At 43.1% G+C, this 20,927-nt stretch overlaps 1 protein-coding gene across 3 annotated transcripts; it reads right to left on the bottom strand.

Annotated features, from left to right (window-relative positions):
• Positions 1 to 1,658: 1,658 nt before the first annotated feature.
• On the bottom strand, positions 1,659 to 15,706 carry si:dkeyp-69b9.3 (myocardin). 3 transcript variants are annotated; one of them, XM_005925321.2, is made up of 16 exons: positions 15,416 to 15,706; positions 14,299 to 14,467; positions 12,320 to 12,373; positions 10,328 to 10,383; positions 9,900 to 9,966; positions 9,014 to 9,139; positions 8,730 to 8,920; positions 8,411 to 8,551; positions 6,532 to 6,697; positions 6,262 to 6,424; positions 6,021 to 6,162; positions 5,271 to 5,876; positions 5,073 to 5,171; positions 4,776 to 4,913; positions 4,634 to 4,688; positions 1,659 to 4,544 (listed from the first exon to the last, which is right to left on the bottom strand). In XM_005925321.2, the coding sequence occupies exons 2-16, from the start codon at positions 14,351 to 14,353 to the stop codon at positions 4,126 to 4,128; spliced, it is 2,478 nt and encodes an 825-aa protein (XP_005925383.1). In that variant the 5' UTR covers positions 14,354 to 14,467; positions 15,416 to 15,706; the 3' UTR covers positions 1,659 to 4,125. The 3 variants fall into 3 exon arrangements, with proteins under 3 accessions (XP_005925383.1, XP_042078059.1, XP_014190020.2); XM_042222125.1 differs by lacking the exons at positions 14,299 to 14,467; positions 15,416 to 15,706 and having other exon boundaries at positions 12,320 to 13,822; XM_014334534.2 differs by lacking the exons at positions 14,299 to 14,467; positions 15,416 to 15,706 and having other exon boundaries at positions 5,088 to 5,171; positions 12,320 to 13,822.
• Between the last annotated feature and the right edge of the window lie 5,221 nt (positions 15,707 to 20,927).

Here is a 20,927-nt window from a genome sequence, read left to right as displayed (position 1 = left end):
TGCATCCCGTCTGTTGCGTGCACTGATCTAATGCGAGATCTTGCTGTCGTGCTTTTGGTTGTGTCAGACATCTAATCCATTTTCTCAACCAGTTCAGGGTCATGGTGAGAACAGGGTGGGGTCACAGAGAGACAGGCACACTCATACCTACGTCCAGTTTACAATCACCAGTTTCTCTACATGCATCTATTTGGAGAACCCTGAGAGATCATGTAAAGTCCAAATACATCCTGACCAGCCATCAGATTCAAACCCAGTAACCTTCTGAGACGTTCTAAAATTACTTGAGTTCATGTAGTGGTTTTTATTGCGGTATATACCATGCACACTACCTGCTGCAAACATACGCTGTGACCATTGTACAGAGCACCGTGCATCCTTTATCAGCTAATATGCATGTAAATATTAGGCTTACATTCACCAGAAATTTATTGGATGTATAAATTGGCAAGTTTAGATAGCCTATAAAGGTGATAACATATCAGTGTTATTTTATTTCTGCTACCTTGTGGCAGTTACTGTAGGTTAAGGGGATTTGTTTATGGCATCTACATGATGCCAGGGATTGGAAGAAGGACTTTATGTTGTTACACAGCTTTAATAAGTCTCTTGTAACCACACAGCTCACTCAGTAAAAAGATTTGATTGATTTTACATCTCATGTATTGCTTTATCTGGTAGCATGCCCTCGTTCTGCCTTATATTGTATGCATGATTATGATTCGCTCAGTGATACACAGGCTAAAGTAGCTGCCCCCTGTCTTCTCTCACATGGTTTATAATAGCAGAGCAAAACTCTCAGAGGAGCACAACAGAAATCAAACCATAGCGACCCTCTGCCAGTGATCAAAGCCTACCCAGCCCCGACCCAGGAGACGAGAAATAAGGGGGTAAGGAAGAGAGAGATGGTGGGAGCGAGAGAATTCACACGTCTCGGCAAGAGCTACCTGCTTTACATATGAAACACACCTTTCTCCCTTTAATTTCCATGAAATCATGCAGGAAGCAGTTATTGCAAGGGAGGAACGAGGAGGAAGTGATGTGGAACGGCTAGAGGGGCCATTACAGCGAATCCCTCATTACACCCTGGTCACAGCTTTGGAGTATTACCCCTGTGAAAACACACTCTCACCCCTGGGTGGATAAGTCAAACAGAGAGTAGATTGTCTCGTCTTCTTTCTTCTCTTTGTGGCATGTCTGCGGTAGGGTTAAACTTATCAACATATGCAGCTTTAAAGAGCTGGGCCAAAGAAATTGTGTGTTGCATTCCTGTCTGTCTATGAATGAAGAGACTGATCCTCATTTTAATACTTTCGATATAATATCGCTGTCGTGCTGATCAGTAATCGGAGATCATACATTATCACTTCTGCAGCTTTTCATTTGAAAGCATATTATTGTTCTTCAGGATTATAATACTGTGCCATTTTGAAGATTAACTATGGAACTATGTGGGTGTTAGTGAGGTTTCATGGATATTTAAGACGCATATTGGCACAAATGAATATTTAATTTACTTTGTGGTCATCCATATTTGATAAGACATAATTTGGGACAGTGATCAGTAGTTCTTTCTTCATCCATTTGTTAATTCTCTCAGTGTGCTACATCACTTAACTTCCTGTCCAGGGATGAAAGAAAGAGGAGGCACATAGTAAATCTATTAAGACTTTAATTTTTGTAATGCTTTTAAATACATTGTGGAGAGAAACATTTGCACAAATAAGTTACAAATAGACGTACAAGCAAAAACATTTTGTTTTGTCTCACATTTTCAGAATAAGGTATTTATAGCAGCAACTAAACCACAGTTACCTGAAACACTCCAGTGCTTTCAGTCAACGTTTTTAACTCAGTTTAAAACAGAATTATTAAACTTTGGCTTAATTAAATTAGTCAACAGTCTCTGGGGTGTTTCAGGAAAGTCTGCACCAACGATCGGAAGTAAATAAGAAACAGGGAAAAGACTGTTGTCAGCCCTAAAGCGGAGGAAGTCACAGGAGGTAGCATCTTACTCTCCTGCCAATCTATTTTTTCGTTTCTTTTTTCTTTTTTTTTCTTTGCAGCAGGCAATGCTTATTGATCGCTATGATTATCATAGCCATCCATCCACATTTAGCTGCATTTTCATAGTCTCTTTGCTGAAAGCTGTACAAGAACTGCTTCAGCATAAAGCTGTTGCACTGAGCTGAAGGTTTGCCAATGCACAGATTATCTTATCCCAATAACTCACTGTGGCTGGCTTTATCACTACAATAAGAGGAAGACAAGCCACAACAACACATTGCCTACATAGAAACAACAAGACAAGAACGTACAGTAGTATGAAGTTAGACTTCGAGTTTCTGTGCCCTCTACATGAATCAAATTGCACTCACTGCTTCACTTTCATTGAAGGGAACAAATGCGTTTTTTAGATATAATGATAACATAAAAGAAGAACTCTGCGTCATTTATCAAATAATCGAAATGCTCTAGACAGGAATTAGACAATCAGAGCTCTCCAAAGTGATTGATGGGACATGCAGCCAATTAAGGGTCTAGAATAAATTTATGTAGATGGGATCGTGTATCTGAATTACATTCATCTGGTACAGCAGAGGTTAATGGCAGATAACCTCTGTCAGATTTTTTTTTTCATTAATATCATTATGGTAAGTGGGGTTGAGAATGGACGTAACTCACTGAAAGTGTATTATGCAAACAAATAATGTACCCACTACTGCACGACCAGTAAATCGTGTAGAAGTTTGAGCCAAGATTACTGTCACCCGTAAGAAAATGTGCGTATTGGCTCCGACTGACAGGCTCACCTGGTCGCGTGATATGTTTCATCCCTAAAACACAGTATTTTGTGCTAACGCTACAATACATTTTCTCTTAATATTAATGGTCCATTTGTATATTGAAATATGCACCAAACATTTAATATTCTTAGCAATAAATTGGAGGAATTCATTTGCAGTAAGTGAACAGGTGTGGCCTTGGTGTTGGGTTATAAATTGTGCTAAATCTGGCTTTTGCTAGTAGCAGGATAATCACCGAGGAGCAGGCCAGACACTGTTGGGGGTTAATCAGGGAACAAAATGACCACCTGTTTTTGCAAAGTGATGAGGAAAGTCTCACTCGGCTGATTGGTGCATTTGTACGGGGACTATTTTTGGGGTGGCTTCCTGATTGCTCTCCTGGAGGATGGCGGCTTAAACAAGGTAATGTGGTTGTTCTGATGATTACACAGGATAACTACACTGGAGTTACTGCCCGCTGGCAGAGGGACCACAATTAAATGTCTGCTTTAGGAAGTGGACACTTACTGTAAATCCGCGGCCTCTCTTCTGTGTTCTTCACGTGTATCCTCTCACAGATCAGTCATGCCACACACAAGCAGGCACACTTAATCGCAAACAAACAAATAACTACAAGTGCTTTGGCTCGGATGCTGATAAATACACCTGGAAGCATTGTATGTGGACACATACAGCCAAGAGCAGCCATGTGTGCACTCGCACAGTCAGTCATATGGAAAGCGCACATATACACACACACACAGATCACACTTTCACACAAGCATGTACTCACACTTCCTGTGTGTGGCTTCTGCCAGCTTTCTCCCTCTGCATGCCGACTGTGTGTCTGGCATCGGGGTCAAGGTCTGGAGCCACACACAAGCTGTGCGCTCTGCCTGGCTTTTACACACTCTGAATGGGCTTTATGAATGGCTAGGACTCAATGACTGAGTCAACACCAGGGGCCATACTCAACCCAATCCGACAACGGGTTTTGGAGATAAGTCAGAAATGACATTCTCCCAGCACAGCCAGGAAGCATGTTTAAATTAATATGCCACCAGGTTTTCTTTTGTTTTGCACTGCAAACATTGTGCTGTGGAGTGTGTCAATCCACAGATGTGTGGCTTGTTTGCCATTTCTGGCTGAGCCCAAGTGCTTTTAAAAAACACTACGAGTGTGCATAGGGTGAAAGTGTGCGCATGTGTTTGTTTTCTCATTGTCCCGTCAAAGCTGCTGGATCCGATCGCTGCAATGAATCCAGCTCTCGACATTGCGTGGAGCTGGTGACTTTTACAGCTGAACTGACAAATAACGAGCGATCACCCCTCGCAAGTCCTCACCACTGCTCTATCATCAGGTCCAGCACTCGATTGACATTTAGATCTGAATCCAGGCTCAAGTCTGGCTCGACAAAGGGGGCTGCTGGGGGGGTCAGAGGGCGGAGGCCGGACGACAGCGTTTCAAGCCAGTCAGCAGCGTCGAACGGTGTTGGAGCCCGTCGTTTCCGGGACCTCCTGGTGGATGGCAATGGGGAGGTACAGATGGGCGGTGGAGGAGGAAGTGGGACTACCTGGCTCGGGTTTATTACAGCAGGGGATGGAGGAAGCTCCAACAAGAGAGAGGAGCAAAGAGGTGAAAGCAGGGAGTTGTCGTCCTTGTGGTGCTGCTGGGAAGCCTGGGACTGATCATTTTGAAGAGGAGAAGGAGAACAGGCTGAGTGGGCAGGAGATTTATGGTCAGACACATTGACGGAGTCTGAAAGAGAGCCAGTACAAGGAATTAGACGATGAAAGCAATCCGAGTGTTAGTGAAAAGGAATTCTTTATTAATTGTGTGAGACTGACCGACAGAAGCAATAGGCTCATCTAGAATGTCATCAATGGACTGCCGAGGGTCCATCTGTTAGCCAAAGAAAAGGAGAAATACTTCATTTTACAGAACAAAAGATACTCCTTGTGATCTCCTGTTCATCCAAAGACTCCTGACCTGTGCTTTCTGGATAGCCTCCTGTAGCTCTTCCTCCAAGCTGCGAACAGAGGGTAAGGTCTGAATAGGACTTGCTGTAATCTGCACTGGCAGTTCAAAGTCATTGCCAATTGCATCACAGGGCTGGCAGCAAAACACCTGATTAGAAAGAAGAGATAAATTGTTTGACAGGTGGCGTATGCGCATGTTTGCATGTTTGAGAAATACTCCTAGATGGAAGGCTGTTTAGTGTGCCACTGTGCAGAATAATTTATACCCATTTATCCAGGACATGTGTGCTCTGTTTTGTATGTTTACCCGTGTAAACAACACCTCTGCGTGTGCATCTGTTTCTTGCTTCCCTCTAGAGCATCCCAGGTCCTGTTGCAGGAACGGATGGACGGATCCTCCACAAGACTAGTGGAAAAAGATTTTTATAAAGCAGTCACATCATTAAATGATCATTTCTCGTATCAACATCTGTCACACCAGAAATCTGAGTCTGTCTGTCCTCACCTCATTGCCGGAACATGTGGAGCGGTCTCTTGGCCTGCTCCTCATTCTCTCCCTCATCTCCAGCTCCACACTCAGCTCCTGCTGCTGTTGCTGCTGCCGCTGCTGCTCCTTCTCAGTTCTCCAGGGAGTCCCACACTGTAGGGGTGAGGAGGATGACATGGGAAGACTGGGACTTGGAGTTCCCGAGGCAGTGCTGGCAGGAGCTAAGAAGACCGTGTTGGTGAGACTGCACGGTTCCCCCGCCAAACTGACTGATGCAGCATTTGTGAAACCGTTTGGGACAGTGTTTAGAATTCCATTTGGAACTCTATTTGGAGCGCTGCTGAGAATCCCATTAGGAATTGCCCTATCCTGGATGTAAAGCTGCTGGTTTGGGCTGCTGCTGGGCGAGTCTAGCCCAGAGCTGGAGCTGGAGCCAGGGCTCTGGCTGGATGGCAATGAGGGGCAGGGGGTGAGTGGCTCTGGGCTGGTACCCAGCTGACAGAGGGGAGCCGGGGTGAGGCAAGCACTGGGAAGCTGGAAAGGACGAAGTCGCTGCAATAGGGCAGGCTTTGTGCCGGAGACAGGAAGGCCGCGCTTACGCAGCTGCTGCCGTAACTCTGACACCTGAGGAAGAAGAAATGGAGGCTATTATTGGACTATTGGAAAGATACTAGTGTAGGTACTTGGTTTCCTTTAATTGTGGATCATTTCTCAAACATTTTAAGCCATTTTAGCGTCTCTGTTCTCTGATAAACATGATTTTCTTACTGTTAAATCAACCAGATTAGCAGGGAGAAGCTCAGGCTTTGATGGAGGGTTTGTGTCCGTAGGGGTGTGATTGGTTGTAGCAGGAACAGGTTGGGGATTCTGTGGTATGGCTCCCGAAGACTTCAGATCACCAGATTCCCCACTAAAAGAACGACAGGAGCATGAACTCAAGTAAAGATCAGCTGAGTAGGATCATAATAAAATACCCAACACTGTGTCACCCACTAATCTGTTTGTGTACCTGGGTACAACAGTGATCTGTTCTTGTGGTTGTTGCTGCTGCTGCTGCTGCTGGTTCTGGAGGATTTGAAGCTGAAGGAAGACCTGCTGCTGTTTCAGAAGATCAGAATAGGCTGGGTCTAAAGACTGGGTAGGGTTAGGGCTCTTCTGTTTGGCTCCCACCCCTGAAAATACGTAAATATTCTGGCTAAACTCAATCACTTTATCACCTGAGCAAACCTTGATCTGACGAATGAGTGTTGCTGTTTAAGTAAACCAATTATATTGGTACCTCCTGTCCCAGCCCCTCCTCTCTGGTCTGGAGGAATGTACTGATGATATTTGAGTTTCCTCATTTTGGGCTTGGTGTCCCGCGGTTTCCGTGGACGGGGGAGATGGGTGAAGTTAAGGGAGTGAGGCAGAGTTGAGGTGCAGGGGTTGTTGGGAGGCCGAGCTGTCTATAAAGACACATTTAGAAAACTTGTGAGTTATTTCAAGAACACTTTAAACCATATAAGAGTAAAAAAAAAACAACCAAATGAGTCATTTCACATATGACATCATTAGCTGCACGCTACAATCCAATCCAACTTTATTTATATAGCACTTTTAAAAACAACAAAGTTAACCAAAGTGCTTTCCAATAATAAAACAGAGATAGCAGTTAAGAAAAGCTACATGAAATGAATAAATGCCTCACAAATCCCCCAGATGACAGCATGCGCAGGCTCCGACATATAACCAAGCTGCTCATGTGTGAATGCGTTAACCTCTGGGGCAAACACGGAGGTCCCCCAGAAGTGCAAATTGACATTAATGAATGCAGAGCAGTTTACAGCAGAGCATTGTTTCACAGGAGTGACCATCCTGTTAGGTGAAAGACCTCTACATTTGTCTTTTATCTCTCACGTTGTACACCTGCTGTGAGTACAACTACAGCAAGCACATACACACAGGCGTAAGACGTAAACACTGTTTCCTGGATGAAAATTTTACATCCACAGAAAATAATCAACTCACCAAATAGCACCCACGTAGGATTTTTGTTAGCTCTATGTAGCAAAATGCACATTTTTACACTTATCTTTTCAGAGCATGCAGAAGGTAAGTGTTTTTTACACTTATGTATCATTGTTAGAAATTTTGAAAGTGGTAAAAACTAAAGAACACAAAAGAGAAACAATATAACCAGAGAGTATTACATGAAAAGTAGCAATATTAGCGACATGATCCAGGTTATTCAATTATGAAATTGGTCTGAGGTCAAAGTCCATGATTTAGACTTTTAGGGTCAAAGGCGTAGAGAAGGGTTAATGTTTTAACAATGATGCAGTTTATGTCTCCCCCTCTCTGTGGATGTTTTATTACATCCATTCCCACATACAGTAAAGATCTGTGGTATATATGACAGCTAGAAGTGTACCAGCAAGGGTGAAAGTTTACAAGATGCTCGTGAGACCAGCTGTTACATGTGAGGCGTAGCCAGAGGCGGGTGAATTAAAAGTGCTGAGATTTGCATTTGGAGTGACAAAGATGGACAGGATTTTAAAAAGTGAGTACATCAGAGGGACAGCTTAGTTTGGATGGTTCAAGGACAAAGCAAGAGAGGTGAGATTAAGTTGGTCTGGACACTTTCAGAGGGGAGATACTGGGTACACCGTCAGAGGAATATTGGGAAAGCTGGAGGAGCTGGGTTAGTAGGAGAAAGGCGGAGGCAGAGAGGTTTATGGATGAGAGAGGACACGCAGGTGGTTGGCGTGACAGAAGGAGATGCAGACAAAGATGCAGAAGATTGGAAGAAATGGAAACAGATGATCTGCTGTGAATGAGAGCAACTGAAAACAGAACATAGAAGAAAAAAGGACAGCGTCCATGACAGCTGCTCAGCATGTGTCCTTTATGGAGTACAAACTGTTGGAGATGCATGAATTGCATAAGGTTTAGAGTATTTTTAAAATGAGCTTTTTTCTCATGCTATGTCATGCATTTTGTTTTGTGGCTTGTGATAATTTAAGAATTTAAGACAGCAACTCGGAAGTTCAGAAATGTGACTTTTCCACAAACCGTCCTTTTTCAGCGCCAAGATGTGCACGGCTTTTCTTCTTTTGTTTTCATGTAGCTTAAAGCAGCGGGGTTTGTATGTGGAGGAGCATGCATTAACCCCAGCTTACCTTTGGCAGCAGGGGTGTGGTCTGAGAGGTCAGATACATCCCAGTCGGCCTCCCAGTCGTTGCCATGGAGTTTGAGTCACTCAGCTTTACGCTCATAGGTTGTCTGATGCCCTCGGTTCCCGGGAGCACTGCCAAACCAGACTGAAGGCAGAGTATCAGATTATTAGAGCTGACATATGAAGCTATTTATAAACTCAACAGTACTGAATATATGCTTTAATATGTTTGTCCGTGGTTATAACTGAGAGCTCATATTAGACATTTTTTCCAAAATATGTGTGTTTTTATTAAAACTATATACTTAGTGCCATTCCTTCACCTGAGCATGACAGGGACCGTGGTTAAGGGTCGGGACCAGAGCCGAGCAGTCGCTCAGTAATTGGTCACCTGAGAGCCTCGGCAATGAAGAAAAAGCTGGTGATTGGTGAGTGCTGTGCTGCTCCGTGGGTGAGGATGAGGAAGAGATGTCATCTTCGAAGACATCAGCAGTCAGAGGGAAGGAGGCAGGACCTGAGGAAATGAAAAGCAAATGGAAGTAAGGTCAAAAGACAACGCTGGAGGGGGGAAGTGTGTGGTGGTTCATGCAGATGCGCGTTGACTCACCGTTCTCCGGAGGCGGCGTGCGTTCGAGCTGCTGCTCCACAGGTCCAGGCGGGCGCTGGATCCTCTCAGTGAGGTCCTGCGCCTGGCGAGCTTTCTTCTGCCTGTGGGCCCCACACGCAGTCCGCTCTACGGGTGGGAGAAAGTGGGAGGGATGGTGCAGATAAATGAGGAGAACGGGACAGATGGGAGATCAGTGGAAAGAGGCAAGATAGGAGAAAGAGAAGCAACAGGATTTCAGAACATATGCAACGTGAGCGTGCGCAACAGCTTTGCCACAGGCGATCAGTCCCGATTCAAAGCAGCAGAGGCATCAAAAACAAGTAAACACGCCTGCCCATGGGGAAATGTATTCCCTTGGAAATGAAGGCAACACACACACGCACGCAATCACACATTTTTAAAATGTCACAGAAGGACTATTAAGGAAATTATACATTTTGAAAAGCCAGATGCTATAATCATAGTGTTTTAAAATTAAAAGGCAGGTTAGAGGAGAAGGAGGTGAGTGGCATGATGAGAGAGGGAGATCTCAGTAATAGCCGAAAATGATGACTCTGATTCCTGGATTGACAGGTTTATCACGTGCTGTCAATCCCTGATATGTCCTGCCGGCTGCATGTGGAGCAGCGTTAAAGTGTGCTACAAGGTCACATTTCAGTCTCGCTGACAGCTGATGAAACACAAAGCCCTTTGTGAGATTTACACACTTCACATCTTTGCACTACTACTACTACTGTACGACGGGGAGCGGAGAACAGCACAGATGTGATATAACGCAGACCGAGAGAAATGGACAGGAGGGGAAGTGTGTTACAGTGAGCTACGCTGGGAGCATACAGAGCAAAGCAAGGAGGAGACAGCAACGTTACTGTGGGCATGGTATCACCTTGTGCAGTTTCAGCATTCAGACCACCAGGAGGCAACTTCTGAGTGGCACCGTCATCAGTTAGACGCTGCATCAGGAAACAGAGGGTCAAACCAACAGCCAAGGCCCAGAGGAAAGTTGAATAAAACTTTATTGTCAGTGCAGCCTAATGACATATTATTACACCAGGATTATTGCAAGGTTTTGGGAGACTTTCTATTGAAACTAGTGGAAATTAGTTTTCTTTAGTTGAGAAAAGACTTAATCATGAATTATATTTCTTATGAACTCACAGCAGTAACCTGACATTTGGACTCTTACTAATATAATCACCAACCAAGATTCATAAAGATATTTAGAGGGTTCAAATGTGTTGGGTGCTTCAAAATCAGTTTGGTGTGAAGTGTGAGAAATAAATTTTTTATAAAAAGAGACAGTATTCAACTCACCAGAGCTTCACTCTGGTCTTTCTCAGCTTTTTGAGGCGGGCACGTGGATTTCAGCCCTGTTCCAATCAGACAGACATGCAGTTAAAGATGAAATGTGGAAAACCAGAGTTTAAAAAAAAAAAAGATAATTTGTTTTTCTTAATCCAAACTCTCATATTAGACTATTTCAGAGAACAGTAGCCTAGAAGAATAGAAACTCAGGTGATGGGGTGCATCAACAAAGCAGCGTCAGCTTTCAAATGATCCTTCCAAGTTACAGCATGAAGCATCTCAGACACTCTTTTGTGTTGGCAGGCATCAAAAACGGAGTAACCTGCAGCCAGGAGGGAAGTGAAGCAAGGTGCCTGCCTGTCGGATGGGGATTGTTTTTGTCTGCTTTTTAATACATTTCTGCACTCGGCACTTTGAATTCTGTGCATGACACAATTTATTTATGCTCACATCTTCAGATAATGATTGTTGATTGTTCCAGCTTTATATATTTATCCTCATGTCTTAAGTGTGTGAACTTTTCCCCTTTCTAATAAAGTGCATATCTACTGACAGCAATAGACTTTTTAAAGTAAAAATAAAAATGTGCTTTTACATATGGAGTAATATCTACATTCACCAGCCACTTTTTAGGTACACATACTCAGCTGCATGCTAATGCAAATATTTAATGATCTAATGGCATGGCAGCAACTAAATGCGTATGAGCTTCCTTTGTAAGTTCAAACTGACCATCAGAATGAGGAAGTCTGTGATGAGCTGGTGTGAGTCTTTCAGAAACTGCTGATCTGCTGGGATTTTACTGCACAACCATCTCTATAGTTTACAGATACTGGTCTGAAAAGCAGAAACTATCCTGTGAGTGGCAGTTCTCTGGGTCTCAATTTCTGCTGCCACATTCAGATGATAGGATCAGAATTTGGCATAAACAACATGAAAGTATGGATCCATCCTGACACGTCTCAGTGGTTCAGACTGCTGGTGGTCGTGTAATGGTGTGGAGGATGTTTTCTTGGCCCACTTTTGAGCTAAATAGCTACAGAGCATTGTTTAAATCCCACAGACTACCTGAGTATTGTTGCTGACCATTTCAACCCAGTACTAGCAAGGTGTATTTAGTAAAGTAGCTAGTATATTTTATTTTTATTTTGTTTATGGTATAAAAAATACTTTTTTCTTATTTTATCCATTTTTTGGGTAATGCTGGGATTATTCATCTAGATAAAATACAACAATATTAAAAGTAAGGTAGCAAAAAACTACTCTTTCAATATATTGTAATTTAAAAGGTCTGAGTGGGAACTAAATGCTCACACGTCCTTTTAACTGTGTTTTCAGGCTTTAGAAAACCAAACCCATTCATCTGATTAATTGCTTATCCAAGGGGAGGGCTCGAGCCTAGCCTAACCATAATGAGGTGAAAGGCAGGTTACAGCCAGGTCAGGTCACCAGTTTGTCTAAAGGCTAAGAAATACCTAAAATATATATATATATATGTGTGTGTGTGTTGATTTATTTATTTTGTTTTGTTGTTGTTTTTTAGACAAATCAGGCGAGTAGTATAAAGAAAATCTGTGAAACCAAGATCTGGTAAAACAAACGGTTAAACTGAGGACTTTAACCTGAGAGGGTGGGTTTCATATCCTATGTGAAGTCAATGTTTACTTGTTTACTTATTTACTTATTCATGTTTCTAGATTTCTGATTACTGCAGATCAAACCTAGAGCCTTATTGAGTTTTGTAGATTCATGTACAAAAAAAGTTTTTTTTAATATATAAATAAATAAATTCAGCATTAATCCAACCATTTTGCTGTTACAAAAAACGAAAAGGTCAGTATAGTAAAATCTAAAAAGAAAAAAAGAAAAAAAACTGGGCAAATCAATGAGCAATCGCCTTCCACTGAAAAGAAGTGACTTGAAGATCATTAATATGAAATGCACCCTGCAGTCATAGTGTACATGGATCAATCACAATGTTAATGATACACGTAGACTAACCTGAGTCTGCATTGATTTCACTCAGCCTTCGGTTCTGAATCCTCAGCTGCAGGACTGAAAGACAAGATTGAGCTGTGTTACCAAGAAAATGATTAAGTATTACACTGATGGAACAGTACATTAGTTTCATTTCATTGAAGGCAAAATTACATATCTGGAATAAGAAATCAGACTGACGTAGGAAGCTCGGAGTTAAGCAATGCTAGACAGCACGCTCACTGTTAAATGATATGGCCTTCAAACTCATGTTACCCCATGACTTTGCAGTGCTTGTAGATTATATATCTCCTTGAATGCTGGCACGCACATATTAACATACACACACAAACAGGTGAAGCAAGGAAGGGCTGTGCCCGTGACACAAAGTCCCCACCCCCCACCTCGCATGATACATTTCAGCAAGCATTGAGACCTGAGAGACCTGACAAGGGGAGGGTAGGAGAGGACTGCTCGAGGGGGGGGTGGAGGGCAATAACTATTTATCTCTCAGTATGTCTATTTCTGTTGGTCCCATCCCCCCCTTCAGCTGTCCCGTTCTCTCCACAAGCCTCTCATGCATGCCCTCCCCCTCACATCACTCTCATATGTGCTGCTAACTATACTCTTCCTGCTCTTTCCTGCCTTTCTAACTCTAAAGTTTAAAAGGTTTCAAGATCTGTATTTAAAGCAGCCTTACGTATCAGTCCCCTGGGTTTAAAACAGGATAGGGAAGCAGTGTTAAGGTAGTTTAACTGTTCCTGAAGGGCCAAATAAATATAATATAATACATTTTCCCTTTTTGCACCAAAAAGTCAGCAATTGTCTTAAAATCTTTAAAAATTTCTGCAGGGACGCTCCAGATGAAGAGCCGACAGCTTTAAAGCTGTGAAAAACAAAGACAAAGAGTTATCAGATGCTTTGTTTCAAGTGGCTACAAGCTATAAATAATCACTGTTATTCTATTCAGTTGGATGTCATCATCTAATACGTGCACGTCCAAGTTCGAATTAAGTGCAATCATAATGCTAGCTGACAAAGGGATCAACAAGTTGGATATAGTGGTAGATAAAATATATTCCTCCAGCTCAGCTATGTGCATATACGCTTTCTGACAGAGCAGCTGCTTATAGAATCACGTTTTCCAGCAGGTGTTTGCACACCTAGGGGACTGTCTGTGTCATTTTCTCGCCGTTCTATTTTGCCAGCCGTTTACGACAGCTGCGTGGGAACTCAGCAGCAGCCGCTGCAACTTGTTGGGGAAACTAGCATCGTGTAGCTTGGGAAGGGTTGCCTAATGCTGTTTGTCACAGACTGCTGGCTGCCTCCTGAACGGTTCACTGTTAGGTTATTATCACACCTATCACTGACAATGTTATTTACATTTTGGTAGGAATGCATGAAGACATCATTCTCCTTTAAACTCGGGCCATTTGTGCCTATTTTATGTTTGGGATTTCTGCTTTTGTGCAAACCCTTAATGGCTGATTTGATGTGGACGAGTCAGACAAAAGGTTTTGTGCACCTCTTCCTACTTTAGCAGTTATAGGTGAGGTCTGATTGTTTGTCATTTGGACATGAATTATTAATAAGACATAGATTTTAAATCTGGTTTTCAGAACCTTCAAATAATGAGGACTTTTCTGGTAAAGACCCACAGTCAGTTTTTTTTCCATAAGCACAACAAACCAGCCCGTTTCCTGATTGAAGTGTCAGACAGTAACGTTCAGAGATCTTTATCCTCGGGGTCAGCGGATTTACTTCTGTTCAAGACATCTCCATATGTCTGTCTGTAGGGAGCGATCACTAAATCCATTCGCCATGATCAATAACCTTCACTGGATTGATCACATGATCAACAGTGTGACTGACTAGCCAATAATCTTCACAGACATTTCAACTCAAAATATTGATGATCATGCATGTGCGCCTGAAATGAAAAGCCATTGTTGTGGGAAAACGAGTCCTTCTCTCCTTTAATTGGCATGAGCTCAAATCCTCACCTGAGCGGAACTTGTTCCGGATGAGAAGCGACCTCTCGGAGGCCAGCAGTGTCATGGTGGAGGGGGGGGAGACGATGGGGGCACGAGAGAGGAAGTGGAGCAGAGAGAAAGAGGAAATTCCTGGTGTCACCCTACCAGGAGGAATGGACTCCTCTCCTTCTGTCTCTCACTGTTGGGAATGCAGAAGAGCGGAGGAAGCAGAGGAGAGAGGCAGACAGATGCTTGTTAATCCACTGATAGACACAAACCAATATTGATAGAGGCACACAAAGCATAGCGAAGATACATTGAGGAGGAAATAGAGACGAAAAGCTTCTCAGACCTACAGGCAGACTGAACTTTATGGTTAGCCGCTCTGGCAACAGCAGGCCTCCCTATAGACAGCCTGTCATAATCACACAGAGAGTCACAAGGCCCACCCACAGAGACAGAACTAACGACACAGAGAATTAAACAGATGGGAGGCTTTTAGAGAGAGACAGGGCAAGGAGCCAGACGAAGAAGACCAGGAGAAAAAGTCGAGTTCACGTGAGTGAGGGAGACAGAAACCCCAGCAGATACTTGGACGTCAGGGCTGGAGGACACTGATTGCGACGGACAAACACGAACTCGCAACACCTACAGCATGGCGCCGGGGACGGCAGGCCAAAAATGTGCCTTCCACTAAAAAGAAGATGAGCTGACTCTGAAATAGAGAGAGAGCTGGGAATCTACATGAGCTGCATTAGTGCACATACACACACAACCTATTAACAATATTGATTTGAACTGGCCAGCCACAAAACACCCAAAGGAAGCCTGTTTGAAGGGACTCTACAAACACACACACAAACAAAACCACACACACACACACACACTGGAATAGCTGAGGTTATGCATACTAAATCACCGCAGAGCTCTTCCTATTCCCAATCCGATAAATGCACACACTTCACTTATTTACAGCCTAAAGAGTCCAAAAGAAGGCCTCTCGTTCATTAATGCAATCAAATAACAAGCAATTGATTGAGATTTCACGTCTGGCACAGGCATTGTTTCACAGCAGGGTGCTGAGTCACAAGAAGGAACTAAAAAACACAGAGAGAATAAAAGCAAGCGAATGAAAGAGAATACTTACAGGAAAAGAGAGAATTGAGTCCCTCGGGGGAAATTGGAGTGGATTTAAGATTAAATTGAGAGAGGTGCGAGATGGAGGAAGAGAGGGAAAGAGAGAACTTCGTAGTGCGTTTAATGACGATTTCTTTCTTTCATGTTCTTTTCATATCCTTAGTTTTTTGGGGGTTTTTTCCTGAAGGTGAAACGCAAGGAGGGAAAGGATCTGCAGTTCCTTCGTCCTCCTTCCGATAGAAGTTCACCGTCTCTACCTCTGCCTCGCTCTCTCTGCCCCTCTCCCCCCCGTCTGCCCCAAAGCATCCTGGATCATCAGTGCCAACTGTGAGCGACTGTCAAACTTCACCCCTCCCCTGCAGTGACCTCACCCCCACCAACCCCCCCCCTCTCTTTTTGCTTGGAGCAATTTACCCCCTTGACATCTGCAGACTGAAAGAGTGAGGAACAGATTACAGGACAATAAGTACTTCTGTGTTTGTTGCACTTGACTTTAACATAGAAGAGGATAGAGCAGTCGATTTAATGTTAGGAGCTGGACTGTCGCATGATGTGATGATAGAAAAGTGTAAGCAGGATTTCTTTAAGAAAGGGGGGACAGTTTATTATAAAGCAGCTAGAAGAAGAGTGTTTTGGACTCTCTTCAAGTCGTGTACTGAAGCACGGCTGCAGGCTCATATGCTCCTGTCAAGACACCTTTAGGTCACCCCCCCCTAAAGTGATTTACTGTTCTGTGTATGTGCAAGTGTGCAAGTGTGTGAGTGTGTGTGTATGAGACACCGCACAGAGAGTCACAGGTCAGTAAGTTAGTGACCGTCAGCATACACTATACAGTGTGGTTCCAGCAAAACCAGTCAAGTTTCACCTCAAAAACAAGCAGTGTTTGCGGGTGCGTGCATGATGTCTACACATGTATACATACGTGTGTGTGTGTGTGTGTGTGTGTGTATGCATGTATATGTGTGGCTAATGCTGCAGAGGGGAGGCGGGGAAAGTGGGGGAAGTGAAGTTGAAGCAGAGACACCTGTTCAGTCCTTTTGACAGACAGACGGGTGTGTGCTGGTTCAGCAGGTCATGGAGAGGAAGGGAGGCAGAGAGGGGAGGTAGAGAGGCGAAGGCAGAGGCGACGGGTAAAAGTTGGTGAGGAAAGGAGGCCGACACACATGACGGAAGTCTTATTGGTGAGGACAGGAAGTGTGGTGACAGGGAGACAGTGGGTTAAAGCTCTTTTTATCTGATAAGGAGAGAAAGACACCAACACGGAGATCCACTAATCAGAGAACACGGAGCAGAGATAGCACTGCATGGGCCAATTACGGTTGCCATGGAACAAAATGGAACAACTAATGGAAGACAAAATGAATGGGAACCTTAATTTAATAGATGGTTATAGACAGAGCGCTCTTTCAGGTGCCATTTGCACAGTACGTCTGTGTTTGTCATCATTATAAAATCTCACCTTTGGCAGCTTTTCCTCTCATGCCCTGCAAAAAGCATTTTACACACTGCTCCGACACACACATACACATATATATAAACACTGACAGCATGCCATGTTATTGTAGGAAAGGTGATGTAATTGCTTTTTCCTCTGGTTCCCCCCCATCACAGCTTCACCCTCTGCTCTGCAGCAGGGACTCCCTCTCTGATTAACACCTGTTACCCTCCTTCTCTGTCACACACACACATATGCACAGACAGACTCCACAGTGTTAATCCTACACTGTGTCTGGTGAGCGAATTAGCTTGCACGCTGTTAACCCTTCCCTCTTGATATCATATTTCTCTGTGCTATTCTGGGCTTACCCATCTTTTTTTATGTGGCTAATGAGCTAAAAACTCACTTTGTCTATCATTTGGCTTGTAAAATTCATTCACTGATTTCATACTTTAGTCGTAACCGCCTCCACAGTCTGTTATATTTGCAGAGCTTGAGTGATGCAGCTCTCAAGAGAGTCGCTGTCTTCTGCCTTTCACCCTGGTGTAAGTGTCTCTCCACCATTTGAGAGGCTTGACATAGAGAACGAGCCAGACGTGCAGCACATCCTAAGTGTAAGTGTGCCCCCGCGTGGCTGAACTGTGCAATGACAGTCATATACATTGGACTAAAAAGAAAAAAAGCTTTCATGGTTTGTTTAGCTCTACATCATTTTGGCTCTCAGTGACAATAATGGGCTGTCTGTGATGCAACAGAGCAGATATACAACAAACATATCAAAGTGCCAAATGTATCAAAGGGAATAAAAAGCTGAGACACACACGCCGAGCTCACTTCATTACATCTGCTGCCTCTCCCTGGTCGTTCATCATTGGATCTATTCTAGTCCGTCTCTCCACTCCTCCTCTACCTTTATCACTTCAATCACTTGGCGATGTGCCTTGTGCCACTCAGAAGGCCTGCTGCCCGTTCCACTTCACGCAGCACAAACACAGCCACACACACACAAGGAAATTTCAAACACGGACTCTACAGATTCCTGTCCTCCGTCTGTCTATCATCCATCTGTCTGTCAGTCACTGCACTTTGAAGCTCGGTGCAATCTGGATAGTTAGCAGCCAGCACACACAGAGAAGCGCGCATACTGTACAGTGCACACACATCTCCAGCTGGACTGCTGAGCTCACACATTCAACTGGTTGAATATTCATCATCTCCATCGCGCGCTGAGGACCTTGTAAGCTCAGCAACGCAACAGCCCAGTGGTGTCAATTAAAGGGCTCGAATCTGTTTTGTGTTGTTCTTTCTCGTTCTGATAGGAGGCCACCGATTTAAGTGAATGCTCGAAGTGACCTTCACAGTAGGTAAGCAGTACTTCAATTGGCTTCTTCAACAAAAAAGTGAGGAGCTGTTAGGTGACGGGGGGGGGGTTTATTTATTAGAATTTGATCTAAAAAACACAAAGATATGAATAAAGCGTTGTAGCCTTGTAGTTCAGAGTGCTGCTGCTGCTGGTGCAATAGTGTGGAGGATATTTTCTATTTAAACACCTGAGTATTGTTCCTGACCATGTCCAGATATTCAGATGGCCTCTACAGTCACCGGATCTCAGTCCAATAGAGCACATTTGAGATGTGATGGAAAGCAGCTGTGTGATGCAGTCATGTCAACATGGAGCAAAATATCTGAGGAATGTTTCCAGCACCTTGTTGAATCTGTGTCATGGAGACATTTCGACAGGCAAACGGGAATATCAAGGTGTGCCTAATGAAATGACTAATAAATGAACACATGGAAAATTTTACCAGTGTTAAAAAAGTTTTTTAATTTTGGTTTCCAAGGACAATCATTATTTGATTATTGAGAAATGTATGTAAGTAAAAATTTTCAACTTGAGTACTTCATTCATCAAGATTTGATGTGTGATTTAAGTGTTCCCTTAATTTTTTTGAAAGGTTCGTATTTTTCCAGTCTGTCTGCCTGCCTGTAATCATTCTTCCTGTCCATACTGGCACTGAAGTCATTGCTTCTCGATATTAGGCCAGCAGAAGAGATGGAGTACAAAGCACGGTCCTCTTTTGTGCAAAACTGACCTCTAAAACTCTAAAATATGAGGCTTCCTCAGCATGAATTTGTACAAATCCAGCTGATGTTTGCTCTAGTTAAAAGGTTTTAACACTTTAGCTTCCATAGGCAGTGTGTCCTTGTTGGCCTTTGGCAGAAAAGTAGTAATACAAAGAGAGAATTTGGTTCCTGAAGATACTGTAAGCCACCTCTTTCATTAAAATTTAGATTTCTGAGTCGTATTAAATTCAGCCTAATGTCAGAGCTCTTACAGCGAGCTCTGATTGTGGATTTTGTTCCCCATCTCTACACTGAAGTGCCATTAAGAGGGATCCTCTCACAGGCATGAACAAGGGGAGCAATTACAGTTACTTACAGTCCTAACCCACAATGCGAATGGGGTTTGTTAGCATTGTTTTAAGACAAACTTGAAAATTGTAAACTGAAGCTGCACTGATAGCAGTGCAATTCCTGCCGAAAATATGGTAATAAAGTGGTATTATTTTTTTCAAAGCAATTAATACCATATTCAGTTTTTACACATCCCTAAAGTCTCCTTGTAATTAAAAAAATTCAAAGAGGTAAAGCTAAAATATCTGCTTTTTAATGCTCGGCTATCTGCGAGCACAGGGCATTTCACAGGAGTAAATTAACCACTCTTAATAAACTCCTCAGTTAACCTTTGATCCTCACACTCTGCACACCTTTCTCCTTCCACTGACCCTCTGTGAAAGTGAATTTCCTAAACTAAAACACAATGGTGCTCAGCACAAGCCTTTCAGGAGGCCAACGCTGCTCAAACAGCACAATGGCCGGCGTAGAAATGAAGAATGGGACGCCCATGACGACCCAGCCAGGTCATTTGAGCGATACAGTATTTAATAACTTATCTCCAGCTTACCTCTCTTAGGCTCCATGGCTTAAATGGAGCAGAAAATTGAGAGAGTGCAAAAAACAGAGGCCCGGCTTCCAAACTCAATTACTCCCTGGAGGCTGTCCAAGTGGTCAGCCTGCACACCCAAGCAGATCCACGAATCTTAATGTTTTTTTTTTCCTTAATCATAGGAAATCATGGAAATCTCCTCTGTGGCGATTAAGCTGGCAAAAATGGATCAAATTAACTAAGAAGAATAACTTCATGCTGTGTAAAGACTTGAAAGGTGAGGCTGTGTTGTGCAATCCACAATGTGATAAATGGTCTGGTTCTTATATGGTGCTTTTCTACTCTACCTGAGCACTCAAAGCATTTTATACATCATGCCTCATTCATCCATTCATACAAGCACTTTTTTCTATGCTTAAGAGCTTTCTGTCTAACATTCATACCCCAGTGGATGCATCGGAGAGCGACTTGGATTTAGCATGCAGACTGAAGCAGCCAAGGACCGAACTATCAACCTTCATACCACCAGCTTTACCTCTTGAGCTACAATAACTCCCTACAAAGCAAGGTGGAAGGAGATAGAGAACAGTAAAACTTTAGGACCTCTAGTACGAGCTATGCTAGCAGAAAGGAAACTAAAAAGTGAACAATTTTTTTTTTAAAAAACCACCAGAATAAAGTTGGCCTTTAGATTTTGCCAGAAAATAATCAAAAAATGTGACTTAGAGAGAGAAATAAAACATAATGACTCAGATTTTACCCCCCAAAAGATGCCAGTTAAAGTATGGACTAGTAAAGACCTAACAGCCTACTGTTGCTTTATACACAGAGAAATTATGGTTTGGAGAGGTTAAATTAAATCATAAGGAGGGGCTGAGAAACAAGCAGAAACCGATATATTGAATGTCTTCCTATCAACAAACAAACAAGAAAGCAGATATAAAATAATATCGAGGCTTTGCAATTCTTAGAAGTAAGCATCCAAAGTCATACAGACGAATGGAAAAGTGAAGTGGAAATAGTTGTATCTGCAGAAGAGTGGGAAACTATTGGGGAATTATGCTTTTCATATCCCTGGAGGCTATTTGAGTGGAAAAACATTCTAAGATTTTTTTTTATTAGCGCTGCCCCGAGAAA

This window comes from Haplochromis burtoni, unplaced genomic scaffold (assembly GCF_018398535.1).
Source record: "Haplochromis burtoni strain Fernald_Lab_line unplaced genomic scaffold, NCSU_Asbu1 Contig_80, whole genome shotgun sequence".
In the NCBI taxonomy this organism is placed as follows: Eukaryota; Metazoa; Chordata; class Actinopteri; order Cichliformes; family Cichlidae; genus Haplochromis; species Haplochromis burtoni.
Note: the sequence above shows the minus strand (reverse complement) of the source record. Positions and strands in the feature narration are given on the sequence as shown.